Source organism: Ambystoma mexicanum, chromosome 3q (genome assembly GCF_040938575.1).
Source record: "Ambystoma mexicanum isolate Mex_15411 chromosome 3q, UKY_AmexF1_1, whole genome shotgun sequence".
In the NCBI taxonomy this organism is placed as follows: Eukaryota; Metazoa; Chordata; class Amphibia; order Caudata; family Ambystomatidae; genus Ambystoma; species Ambystoma mexicanum.
The window spans coordinates 599,515,573-599,530,023 of record NC_090926.1 but is presented as its reverse complement, the minus strand read 5'-3'; the positions used below and the strand labels follow the sequence as shown (position 1 = coordinate 599,530,023).

General features: G+C 43.9%; 1 protein-coding gene across 2 annotated transcripts in view; it reads left to right on the top strand.

The window, feature by feature from the left end:
• The window catches only part of ABCC3 (ATP binding cassette subfamily C member 3), an 804,906-nt gene that overhangs the window by 477,181 nt on the left and 313,274 nt on the right, over positions 1–14,451 (top strand). The window contains exon 13 of one of the 2 annotated variants that reach the window (XM_069654462.1): positions 4,827–4,946. The exons of the other annotated variant lie outside the window; for it this stretch is intronic. Coding sequence (XP_069510563.1) covers positions 4,827–4,841 — 15 coding nt within the window. The 3' untranslated portion in view covers positions 4,842–4,946. Of the gene's footprint in view, positions 1–4,826; positions 4,947–14,451 lie in introns of those variants that run through there. 2 annotated transcript variants of the gene reach the window in all.

Below are 14,451 nucleotides of genomic sequence, written 5' to 3'. Positions count from 1 at the left end.
AGTAATCATACATTCTCATAAATACTTTCAGGTAAACATAACTCATAGCAGAACAAAGTGCAGGTATACAAATGGAAAAAAAATAGGCAGCCCTTCCAACTCATGAGCTTAATGTATACTCAATTTCCTGCGGTACATATAAGGCTAAGGGGTGTACAAGAGACATTAGACCTGGGAGATGTAACAGTGGGACAGTGATAAAAGCTATTCGTATAGTCATGATCAGAACCCGTCATTGCCAATACATGCACAACCACAATATCCACCACAATCTCTAGTATACTGGAAAAAGGCAGGTTACTCATAAGTAGACGGTCACAACGAGCCACAGGGTGGCCACTACAATTCAGAATGACCTTAGACGAACTACAGCAGGTTTGAATGCCTTCATTACACTAAAATATGTAAACTAATACAAAGCACCAGCAACGCTGTACCTTAACACATTTCCACATACAGGAGTGTATGTAGTGAATCAAAAATACATAATACATATGTGGTATCAGCTACAATTCTAGGCTTTAGTAAAGAACTCCAGGGAACTAAGAGGAACACAAGAAAAATGCAAATGTTCAGATCGGTATCCTTTCAATTCACCTTTTAGGAGTTCAGAAGTTGCAGAGCAGTTCCACATTGGATAAAATGAAACAAAGTCCAGAGGCAGAGCTGCTGTTATGGGATAATGCAGATAAGTCTGTGTTTTACCCCACAGGTGAGGACACACATGCCACCAGCCCCAGTGAATGTCTCAGTAGACCCCTCTAAGAGCTCAATTTACAGGTGCGAGGCCGAGAAGACCCCAGGAGGAAGCACAGCGGAATTGAGGCCAAAGAAACTCAATGGTAAATCGCAGTTGGCACTCCAGGACGTACGGGGCCCTGGTCTGGATTCCACAAAATACACCTGGTCCCAAGGACCCGCGGTACGTTCCTATGGATCAATCCTTAAAAGAAATCCCTGGTGAGTACAGTTATTCTCTCACAGGGCTGGGACAAGCATCAGAGTAACTACGGACATGAACCCCAGATGAGTGACCCCCCCCACATAAATCAAAAGAAGAATATTCAATTATTCCTAGGACAGTGACCCACCAGCCACGGGCAGAGGGAATCATGAAGAAGGCACCAGGAAGGTGTTGGAACATGTCAAAGGGGATCTGAACAGCATGAGGGGCAGGACCAGGCAGCCGGCCAGACACCAAGGAATGACCCCACACTGTGGGTGATTGTTGGAGACAGCTCAGGGGATCCGGGACAGAGCTAGGGGGGATTGGTGGTGTACTGCCCCTCTTGTGGATGGCATAGGCTACCTACCATGATGTTCTAGTTCCAGTAGGGTAACATGGATAATGGTGGACAAGTGGTACAGCAATTATCCCAGCACAGACAGCCAATTAAGTCAGTAGGGAGGGCCAGGAGGAGGAAGAGAAGCAGTCCAGAAAAGATGTCCACAGCTTTTCCTAGAGACTGTGGCCAAAGACAAAAGTAATAGAGCCCAGCCACTTTGGCTGAACGTGCCCATTATGTTTCAGCCGCCCATCTTCAAAATGAGTCGCCCAGTCTTTCAGGTATGAAACAACTGAACTGAGGAATGGGTAGAGTGTCCCCTAAATGTGCCCTCACTCATGAGCTGGCATAAGGCAGCCCTTCAATCACATACAAGGCAGGCACATAAAGGTCGTTGTGAATAGTCAGGCTGTCACTAAAAACACCAAGCATTCAGATCCACCTACCTCATTTGTACATTCAGGCGTACTAGGACAGCAGACTAGTCTAAACCGGTCCAAAGAAAACCTACACAGGGTGCGTGGCTGGGCTCAGAGTGGGGCTGCCTCATGGTTCCCAAATCAACGGGATGGCCCAAAATAAAATGACTCAGAGTAGAACTGGCTACCATACCTTTACATTGGGCTACTAGTACTTTTACATTGGGCTAATAATGCACTACCAGGACCCATTTGGGCTACCATCAAAGAGGGTTGCAGTGGCAGTGAGGCGTCAGCAAAGTCCTTCTGAACACAAAAATAAGAATACAGATTCGACAAAACCAAAAAGATGAAAAAATCAGAAAGTTAAGGGGTCCCATAAAATAGGGCAGAAGTACTCCAAAAAAGGGAATTGTGCCATAACAGTTGTATTTGGATATGTCATTGGAGTGCAACTGCACAGCTCCTGTGAGTCGTATGGGTGTTACTGCACGACAAACAAGTTAAAATAGGCAGCGTTCGCTGCTTGAATCATCAGATAATGGGGTTACATGTGAAATGCCCTTGTTTATAATGTTTACATTTAGCATAATGGTAGTTTCTGTTCTTCTTCTTCACATGAGTATTTTGTTCATAGCTATTTCGAGAGTGGATCTCTGCACTCACTGCAAAGGCACCCACATGATAGCCTCATTACAATGATGAATATTGGTTTTATTCTGGGGAATCCGTGCAGGCAGGAGTCTTTGATGTGAGCCGTCTTCTACCATGAGAATCTAGAGAAAGTGTAGGAGGGGAACACCTCTTGCCATCATACAACATATATATGGACAAAGGTCCCCATCCTCTTCAAGTCAAGGGTGCTCTATAGTCGAGTCTTTCTCGGCAAATGGATTATGATAGCTGGTAGAGTAGCTCTAACGAAGGAAAATCCTGCTTGACAGTAAACTTCATTAAATGATGTGCAAAATGGTGGGCCTGCCATTGGTAGGGAAGCACCGTGTGAAGCTTCAATGTCTGGCCAACTTTGGTCCAACACCTCTCACACCAAACCGCACATGCACTCAGACCTACAGGTCAAGATGTACCAGGGAGATGACAGACAAGACACGCAGGTGGCATTCCTCACTTTCCCCAAGTGCAACTTTGCCGAATGTTTTTTGTCTGAATTTTTGCTTTTTTTTTTACAAAACTACAGGTGGTAAGTATGAGTTTCGTATATAGAAGGCAGGGAGTTGGGGGATAGAGGTAGGGGGCCTCCCCCACTTTAAAAAAGTGGTAAACACATACCCAAGAATTCAGCAGAGTTGCATTTGGCGAAAGAAGTGTGAGGAAACCTCATAGATCCCAGGCAGACTGACAGGTCAGGGGTAGGCCATTCATAAGTCTGGCATCTCCCATTCCAGGAAGATCCATACGGAAGACGTCATTTGTACTTATTCGGTCTCCTTTCCATTCAGAAACATTCTGGCTGCCTCCCAGGGAAGGAGCTCTATAATAGAGGGGAGTCCAAGTGAAAGTGATGTCAACTCATCCAACCTGTAGTTCTGCCTGAAGTGCTTTAGTTCTATGAACAAGTGGTTCTCTATAACGGTTCAAACTGCCCGCCCAGGGATCCCCTTTTCAAAGATGAGCAAGGTTTAAGGAGTACACTTCATGGAGTGTGTACAGTCTCCACAACTACTTTGTGAATCCTACCAATTCCAACCCACCATTGAGAAAAAGACTGTTGGCAAATCTATCATCTATCATGTATCTTATCTATCTATATAAAATGGAAAATCTGTTTCTTTGTTTGATTGTTCGTTCCTCAGAAGGAACGAACAGAAGGTCTCATTATGCTGAAGCACACCAATTCTCCCCTCCCCTCCCCATCTGCTCCGTGGTTGCCAAGAATTGATGAGAATGTTATCATGTCTGTCTACAGAATGCGTGCAAAGTACGGACACTTTGTCTAGTGGAATATATGTCAGAAGGCGCATAAAAAGTTAAACAGATTGAGAGGGGTGTGGCATGAGGAGAAGGGGAGGTGTGAGGATGCAAGTATGAGTGGACAAACTGTCCAATTATTTTTTTAAAAGGGCAAATAATTATTTTCATAAAAAGAAAAAGGCAATACACAGAAATTGTAGCCCATTCTCAAATTCCACTGTGTGAGATATAACCATACGGGGAGGTCCAATAAATACAAGGTCATCAGTGGAATGTATGTTCACTGGTGACATTATTACAGTTTTATCACCTTAGTAGTAGTGGGGCAAGGAAAGAAGGTACCACATTCACAGGTGCCCTGCCTTAGCTTACTTCTTTCGCCCTGTTGACCGAAGGTTTTTGATAGGGTTGGAAGCCACTCATCTGGATCGCACTCTCGGTTCAGATCACTGGTCCGAGCCTTGTGAAGTTTTGACCTCATTCCGTTTCAAAGGCTGGCCAACCTAGCTACTTCACATACGAATGCAAATGATTCCTTTTTACAAGCAAACCACAAATGCACCCAGGCATTAGAGAGAAGAGCATATCAGCGTAAAACCAGACACCAATTATAAACTTTGTGCTACAATGGAGACCAGATGATGCACCATGGTATGCCCAATTTAACACACGCCACTCGTGTGCCATGGCCTGCTTCATTTCTGTAGCTGCTGGGTTATCTTGCAGGCAGCAACCTATGTTTGGATCCATTCATTGATGGGCTCACAGTGTGCATTGATGCAGAGGGCTGGTAAAGGACAGAGTCCATTGAGGGAGCTTCACTCAGTGCATTGCTCCTCCATAGTCCATTGCTATGCTTGGTTTCACTCACTCTACATTTTCCAGCTGGATACTGGTTCTCGGTGTCGTGTGTGCCTTTTGAGTGCTCCCCTTTGGCTGTTCTAGGACCTTTGCATTTTGGTACTGATTTGACCCCATCATTTTGGCCCGATGCCAGTTTCATGCCTCAGCCACCATTTTGGGAAACTTCCTTGTTTCACTTCTCAAACTCCTCGTCACACATTTCATCACATGACAATTTGTTAAAAAATCACATTGCTTTTGGGAGGTGTGTGCTTGCTGTGTTGTATAATCTTCTGGTATGTAAATGCCTCTATCACATCTCTCTCTTGTCCATCCTCTTTTCCAGACTACACAGATTTAAGTCACTGCACCCTTCTTCCATCTTGAAAGCTCTTCTCTGAACTGTCTCTGGACTGTCTCTAGCTATCTCTATTCTTCTAGAGATGTGGCTTCCAGAATCATGGTCCAGGTGAGGATTCGGGAATAATTTCTGCATTCCTAACATAACGTCCTTGTTGTTTGGCTCATTGTGCCGCTTGGCCTCTCTATACGGCCACTGATCTAGCTTGCCTTGGCACCCTGTTTGTAAACCTCTAAGTACCTTCATGCGATAACCCCAAAATTCCTTTCCCTGGGGAATGGCTATGAAACCCTTTTCCATCATCTTGTGCCTCTACCTAGTGTTTCTCCATTCCAAAAGCTTTGGCGTGTGCTTGACAGCATTGCATTGTAACCACAACCTCTCTGACCACTCCACAATTATTTTCATCTGGATTGTCACCTCTGTTGCAGATCCTGGTGTTTCTTTCCCAGGCAGGCACTCTGCAATGATGCTCACGATAAGGGCATTGGATGAGGTGGGATCCAGTACTTGTGAATCCCGCCTCCCCCTCACACAGTGTTGGAAATTGCATTAGCATATGTGTAGACACAATGTCAAAGTAGTCTTTTGGAAAAGTGAATGTGTGCATTAACAGTCCACTAACGAAGAATGTAATGTAAACGTCACAGTGCCCGGTGTACCCGTATGCGGCTTCAGAGAATGAAGCATGAAAATACATGTTCAACCTGCATTGGATAATTGTGAAACTAATGATGGCATTAAGACAACTCTGGAGCAGGAAGGTCGTAGTGTGAAAGGTCATTTGCGTTGCCTAGTGCTAGCAGTCTGATACTAGTTCAGTGCCTTGGCAACACAGTCATACCTCACTGATTGGCTGATATGTAACATTCTGGACTGTACTGCAAGTTTCCCGGTACTGTAGAAATGTATGTGTATTAACGTCTTGTATGCAGAGAGCTCAGGGCACATGTGTACGTATTGTGAATGCTATCTGCTTAAAGCGACTGGATGATGCTGGGCACTGCCAAGGGGCAGTGGTATTGCTCTCCTTTTAATTTCCAACTCCAGAATTCCCAGAGTACCTAGAAACAGGACATTGGCCTCACAGCTGCAACATGCACAATGCGTTGGATACAATTACTGTTGAACATCCTTCATGCTTCGCCCGGGCCCCATACATATGGTGTTTGTGGGTGATCAGCTAAATCACTGTGGCATTTAAACAGTAGAAGGGCAGCCACTTTCCTCAGCCCCTGCTTTGAAATGGCTTGTATTGATGATTGATGAAAGCGTAGTGGTTTACTTTTTGGCCCATAGTACCCTGACTTGAAATGTAATGTCGTCTCCCCATCTTGAGTCTTATCCAAAAAAGTCTGATTTATAGAGCTATTGCCGTGGAATACTGCGAGATATTTTTCTTCATTTTTATTGTGTTGCTTATTGTGTGAACCTATCTCAAAAGTAGCGGAGCGCAGCGCTTTACAATACAGATATGACATTTGAACAGTTGTTGCTTCCCTAAAAAGCAATCCTTTCATAAGGGTAATCTAGCCCGTAAAGAGAAGACGTAAAGAGAAGTCCTTCCCGTGCCATCCCCAGTCATCTCGGACTCAATCCCGGCAGAGACTTGAAATGCCCTCACCAGTTCTGCAAAACTCTAAACACATGGTTCGTATACCTGCTTGACGAATGCAAATCCTTCTCTCCCTCCACTGATGGTACTGTGCTACTGTAGAAAATGGCAAGCCCGGTGCAGGAACCCCTCTGTTGTAAATCGCCCCGCTGCCCTTGAGCTAGGTTCACACTATATGAAATACAATACTATATAAATGCCTAGACATTGTGCAGAAGATAAATCAGGGGTCAATGGAAGGTGTTTATCTAGTGCACCTGAAGACCATTGTTGCAAAAGAAAAGCTAACAGTGGAGTGTCAAGGAATGCATGCAGCAATAGTGTGTGCTCTGTAAATGCTCTGAACCGAAACACAGAAACAACTTTGGGGGTCATTATGAGTCGGGCGGTAGGGGATACCCGGCACCGGTAAGGAGACCAGTGCCGGTAATCTCCTACCGCCTGATCCGGAGGTCCCCTTACAGGAACCGCAAGGGACGTGTGGTCGAACCGCACGTCCCTTATGGGTCCCATTAGGGGACCAGGCCTGCCATTAGCAGGCCCGTAAATAGCGCCTTCCCCATTCCCATTGAGCCCTCTGGGGGCTCAAATGGGAATGGGGAATGGTTTGTTCAATGGGGACTTACCGGTCCCATCAGGGTCGGTCTACACCGTTAAGTCCCCATTGAACAACACAGACTCGGACCCGTTATTGGAGGCAGTCATGGCGCAAATAGCGCCATGACTACCTCCAATCTCGGAATGAGGCCCTTTGTCTGCATTTTGAAAATTAATCTATAACAACACATTTTTGTCATTTCAATTCTGTTTCTCACCCTTGGACTAAAAAAGGCTTCACTGCTTGAAACTTGTTCCATTTATTAGAACACATAAGATGGCATTACAGGTCAGCATTAAATGAGAGATGTTATGCTATGTTATGTTAATTGGTATTTCTAAAGAGGTCACGCAGTGACCATTCGATAGTGAATCGCTTTGTTTACCTTGTTTTCCTGTAGACCACAGCATACATTGCATTCATAATGGCAGAGAACTTACAAACATTAAGGCTCTCTGAAAGACTGCTCAGTATTGTTTTTGTTATTAATAGTTTTTGGTTATAGTTTAACCCTTTACACTACATATACAAATACAAATGCAAATACATAAACTAAAAACAAAAAAACTAATACAGTAACATAAACATGCATCAAGTAATAGTATCAGCCAGACATTCACTAACATAATTCCAGTTTTGTTAGTATCTCTTTCCAGACCAAGAAAGCTGCGTTTGTCATAACTCTTGAATGAGCTCCCAGAATGGTGGACCAAAACTGGTCCAGTCGAATGTCCCAATATGAGTTGGAAAATTAGGATAATGGGACTCATATAAGAGACGCAAGCAGTTCCCTCGGATCAGTAAATGTCTCGCCTCCAAGGAATTATGACAAGGGCGGGATCTCTGCCTGTCCCTAGGGATCTGCTTTCTTGCTCCAAGTACCAGAAGAGTAGGCAGTAGGTTAAAATGTAATAAAACATCTTAAACCCTGATCAATAGTGCAGAATTAGTAATCTTCCAGTTTAAGAACAGGAAAGGCATGTGTAGCATATTCAGTAAACAATGGCTAGCTACTCAAGTAATCAACAGACTGGGCATTATCCCAGGAGGTGGCCTTGTCAATTAGAGATCATCCGGCCAGTGTATAATGAAAATTATCATCATCCGGACATTCCCAGCCAATCACCTGATGCAAATCCACACACGCCTTCCTCATGTCTTCTATAGGACTGAGGATGCAGCGCCAAACAGGAGGGGCCAAGAAAGAATAGTCCTTCCCCCATCTTGTAAGATTTTAAATATCAGGAGAAATCTTTTAATCTTAACTTGGGGAAGTAGCAACACAAGGCCCAATTCCAAACGTAAAGCAGCCACTGGAACCGAGTGGGGTAGGTCAAGATTGTGACGCTACTGCTTACTCACCAATAGATCCAATCAACGTAATTGGTACTCTGTATAGATCTCTAATCCACAAAGGAGGCCAGGAACCACACTCAGTTTATAGATGGTAAGGGGGACCTCCATCGAGAACCTGCCTTTGTGCTGAGTGAAGGTCCTGGCTGCCCCAAATTTGGACAGATCCGTGACATACATTTGTCAGAACTTGGGAGAAAGAGTGGAGGTTAGCAAAGTACCCAGATATACATATGAGTCAACTACATCCAAAGTCTAACCGCCTATCATCCACCTGAATCTCTGTATCATTCTTTTGTTCGCCACTATAATGGCTTTTGATTTTGCAGAATTTATCTGCAAATTGTTGCTCAGGGAGTAATCGTAAAAAGCCTTTAGATACTGTTGCAGAGCGATGGGAGTATTGTTGAAAATAACAAAATCATCCGTGTAAGCCAGCCGCCAACAGATGGAAACAGATAGCCTGTGGGGAAAGTTGTTACAAGAGTCAAATACTCTCACCATATCTAAAGTGTAAAAATTTAACAACAGAGGTGAGAGGGTGCACCCCTGTTTCAGGCCATCAGCAGTAGCAGTATATCTGGAAATAGAGGCCTCTCTATTTTGTCTCATTGCTACAGAAGTATCTATATTGAAGCACTTGATAAGGTCCATTAAGGGGAGACTAATGCCTCCAGTTGTCGATTAATGCTGTGTAAAGAGGTACTCTACACAGATTAGCATCCACTATTAGCTGTTGCGCCATCCAGATATTAGGGCCATTGCCTATCCCTTTCCTGAAACCATTCTGTTGTATTGGCAGCAACTCACACTCCTCTGCACAGGATGAGAACCTGTCCAAAATGAAAGAACACGAGTTTTTCAGGAGCCTCCAGCATGGCAAGCAATCGGTAGTTAGAAGGTTTGCTCCTGGGACCCTTCTTATGGACTGGTATCATTATCGATATTTTCCAGGAGGAAGGAACTTGGCCATCCTCAAATACTTTCTGGAACCAACCGGCAAGGATGTCTGCCCACAGATTGGGGTCACTCTTGAGTATTACTTTGGATAAGCAGTCTGGGCCATGCGTCATTGTTGAGCAATGTATGAGGAATCCAAGCCCAAAGACCTCCTGTCGAAACATCAGGTGCAATGAATGGCACATTGGCCTTCTGTTGTAGTAGCCCTCTACCCTGCATCTTTCTCCCCTTAAAACCAATCCTCTCAATATCCTCAAACGTAGGCCTGTGCTCCTCCAAAGTCTACCTTTTTCAACAGAAAAACACAGCCTCAATAGCTACAGAGCATGTAACATAATAAAGTTCACAATTTGAGTGTTGCTGAAATGTAAATGGACCCAGTTCCAGTGCTTTTCAGATCCAGGTAAGGCAACTCTGGTTATGTCAGTTGACAACAAGACGCTCAGTGAAAGAACCTCAGTGGAAGAGGTTCAGGCAGGCAGAGTGATTCGCAATCGGGCCCATGGCAGTTGCGTGTAACTCTGTGATGAAAATTATCTTCGCCTCAGGGAGATTTTTGTTTAATTCTTGGAAATCTCCTTGACGCCGCCAGTTACACGTGAGAGCTTGCTCGTCAGTATCTCCAGGGATCTGCCAAAGACATGCTATTACCTCTACTAGCTGGAGAGAGGATTCCAAATTCTGTGTTGGGCAGCCTGAAGCACTGGAAGATGTGTGTTGTATGTGACCAAATTGAATAGTCTGTTTAGTGCCAGCCTTTTCCAGCCAGGTATCAAGTGACCTTTATTAAAACCTCCAAAGCTTTTAAAGCTTCTCTTGTCAGATTTTTCTGACACCAGGGGGTAAGCAGACTTTTCTGGGGTGTTTGCTTGATGCTAGTCCTGCTTAAGTGACTTCCTTGTTCTCATCTGAGGGGAGCAGTGCACCTCCTTCATTGTATTTGTCAAAACCACAGGTCTGGACATCACTAAGGCCAGACCAGCGGTAGAGGCTGGTTTATCCTTAACTGGAATTTGCTTTTTATTCCCCCACAACTCTTTTTCTTTGAGCCAATACTGATGAGCTCTTCCTTTTCCAAAGCCTCTTTCTAATTCTAGGCTTCCTGGCATGTTTCCCTTTGTGGTTAGAGTAGTAGTTGGTCTCCAAGTCAGGCTCAGCCAAACTAGAACTCCTAGTTAGATTGTTAAGAGGAGCGGTAAAAGCAGACTTGGACATCTCGTTATCTGCATTAGACTCCCCTTCATGAGCAGAAGAAGACTTATCACATGTCAGGATGGACTCTGAAAGATGGAATTCGCGGAGAGTAGAATGATGAGCGGTAGGCAAGGCTGCACACATTTCAATCAAAGTTAATATAGAGTGAAACATTTTCTGCTCCTTCATGATATCCGAACATAGCAGCAACAACGTTTTCACAAGGGCGTATAGTATGGTTAAGGAGTCTTTGCTCTTGTGTGCCAATCTGGTCACCAAGTCCGGGCACATAGATGAAAACTAAAGAGACAGGAAGTCTGGACAGGGCAATTCTCTCAAGATCCGGTCACTGTGACATTCTTTCGCCTGGTGGGATTAGGGAGCAAACTAACCCAGACTTCCCTGCTGCATCTGCAGGTTTTTCCGAACTTTCCTTCTGAAGACTGTAACAGAGGTTTAGCAATTAATTGTTGTTATCCAATGGGGGCAGATCTATACTATTGTTTTCAAAATTCAGTGAACCTTCCATTTGAACTGCGGTCTCCTTGGTATGAGTAAGTAGACCATAATGAAAGACAACAGTAGCCATGAGACTGGACTTTCCAGGGCCAGTTACCAGAAAAAATAAGTAATATTTCCAGATGGTCTGGCAGCAGCCACCGGTTTTGCACTTACAGATACAGACGTTCACGCCTATATCCTGGTGGTTAGTCACAATGTTTTGCCGAATATGACCTGCCCCTTATATTGTTACGAGCCTGGCTTGTGCTAAGCGTTGTTGTAACACGTGTCATGAATAAAACCAAATGTTAGTTAAATGCCAGGCTTTGTTAAGTGCAAAGTACAAGGTATGAAAAAAGCCATACCAATCCATGTGGCTACAGCACAGCAGCCACCAGCTGACTGCCAACTGCACTTACCCCAACACTTGCCGATGCGCGTGCTCCGTGCGTGTCAGGGCTAATTATAGTCGGGTGTGGGCCTTGTATGTTTGAAGTGCCAGGCAGGTTAGCAGATGACAGAGGCAGAGTGCTGTAGATTCCTGCAGGTTCCTCGAAGTGAACACAGCAAAGACTTGGTAACTGAAGATAGTACGCCAGCAGCGCTTTAAAGCGCTACTTGTGCAAGCCGAGATTGGCTCCTAGTGCCGACTGCACTCAACCCTGCACTTGACCGTGCGTGCTCCGCGTGTGTCAGGGCTAATTATAGTCAGGAGTGGGCCGCGTAGGTTCGGAGACGCAGGCAGGTTAACAGAGGTAAGTGGCAGAGTGCTGCATATTGCTGCTGGTTCCTTGAAGCGAGTGCAGCAAAGTCTTGGTAACCAGAGATAAAACACCAATATGGCTTCAAAGCCATCCTTGTGCCCAGTAATACTGTTAGAAATTTGCTACAAGCTATGTAGGATTGTTGTGTACTGAGTGCTCCATATAGGATTTGGAAGTGGGAGTTATTTACGCCCTACTTTTTGTAGTTGCGAGAAAAATGATATTTTAGAATAGTTATGCGGAGGAGGAGACCTGATAATGTTTTAGTCGATGGCATGACTTGGGTCTCCTGGAGCACAGACGGTGCCCCACTGAAGTGATAAACGATCACAGGTTTGCTTGAACGTAGAGGTTTTAAATGCCCTCCGGAAGCTTGGTAGTTTGACTCATCCCAAGGGAGCATGGGAGCAATGAATGGATGGATATTGTTGAAGATATGAGATACATTCAGGAGTTTACACGTAGGGTGCAGGGATAGCAGAGGCTCTGTTTCTGTTTTCTCATAGACTAAAGCTGATTGCCTCAATCTTAAGTTTTTTGTGGGGGTGTAGCACAGGAACATTAAATTAGCAAAATCACAGGGGTAGTGGAAGTGACATCACAGATCTAACTGATGGAAAGTGATTTGCCCAGGAGCACACACTTTGGTGAAGCAATGAACTTGGAACTGTGGCCCAGTTGTACTGGTTTAGGCTCTCATTTAGCAAGAAGACCAAATTCCCTCCCATCCAATCTTATTTGTATACCAACCTGCAATGATTTTTTCATATGTATAATCTGTCAATAGCAGACGCAGTTATATGAAATGGAAAAAGCTGTTTTGCAAAGCACCAAATCACATGCCAATTCAACCTGACAACATAAAATACGTCTTTGTAAAAATGTGCTACATTAAAGGATTATCACTATATCTATTTTTATGGAAAAAGCTTGCTAGCATTATTATTCTTTTTTATATCAATATAAATACAATTTTCACTATAATCCAACTGAATGGTCCTCAATTTATAAACATTGTAATGATGAACCTTGAGTCAATCTGGCTGGGAAAGGCTGTAGGATGAACAGATACAATCAGCAAACACGTATCTCACTGAGCCACCCCCTTTTTATCTGCACATCGCATAAAAAGAGGGTCGTTTCTGAAATGTACACATGAATATGTGTATGAATATGTGCTTAGCACAATTTACATGTGCAGCACGCAAGATAAGAAAAGTGGCAATGACTGGCAAACTACAAACACTGAACTGAGTCCCACAAGCACATAAAGCACATGCCGACTAACATATATACTGACACATCAATAATACTGCAGATGCAATGCTAGGGTCGATTGTGGAAAACGTTCAGATTCCTTATGATAGATGGCGCTCCCACGTCTGTCCTGCAAATGTCGCTTGTATTGGAGGATCAAATACTCATAGTTTTGAAAAGAACGAATACTCACAATAAATTGTCAAAATCCTAGTGATCAAGGTTTGACAATTTAAGCAAATGGGCTAGTTGGCATTGCCTCTGCGGCTAGGGGTCGAAGAGGCCGTACTAGGGGTAGCAAGGGCATGCTCAGGGATAGTAGCTGCTACCCCTTTCATCCCCCAAATGACGTCCAAGGTGAAGCTGGGTTCCAGTTACTGTAGTTTACAACAAAGTGGCGCTTCTTTAATTTATGGTCGCGTGAACCTTAGGCACCCTCTCTTAGGTAGGCTGGCACAGATGGAAATTAAATAGTCTCTACGCGGGAATGTGCGTTCCTGACACTAATGAGATGAATTAGTTATGAGAAATATTTAGTCTTTGGTATAAGTCGATGGCAAATAGCTTGAGAATTCTAGTTTCAAAAATATGTGCCCTGCTTTGTTGGAGTTGAACATGAGTCAGATGGTTTGCATTCAGTGAGTTCTCATTATCATCTAAACAGGAGTTGTGCATGCATGCTCGCCGACCCTCAGAAGGGTGCACTAACATTAGCTGGGTTACATGAAAATGAGACCTTAAAAGGGAATACAAGACTCCAGAGAACAAATATAAAGGTTACAAATAATCGAATAGTAGAGAAGGACCACAAGGAACACCACTATGTAGGAAGACTAAAACCTAGAGTAAATGGTGGCAGGGCAATCAATTAACTGATACCCATGAAAGGGACAATGGTAGATTCCAGATTCACTAAGCCTCGCTTTAGAATGCAGTGCTCTCGAGTTAGGAAACAGAAAAAGGACCGGGCTGGTAAAACTAGGTGTAGTCATTGTAGCAAAAACATCATCTTTGTTCTCAATGTGTGCCTAGTTAATTCCTTGATTATCCTCAAGGGTGCTGTTAAATATTTCCAAGCTAACTGTTCCTGTCTTCCGATGAATTGTTCTTATGATAAGGTGTTAATTACAAGACTTCCTTCGCTTTATTGTGGGAATTAAAAGTCCCATTACTGTTTACTCTTCAGATTTAGTTTTCTATGATCTGATTTAAAAGGTCTATTTGTTGTGAACTCTAATGCACTGTTAAGTCCCAGCCAATCATTCTTTTACGAATGTCAATGTTTGCGAAGGCACTGTAATATTTGCTCTACTTTGTGCCTGAAAACTATTTTTGTGCTCGTACATTGTAGTCTATGAAACTGGCAAT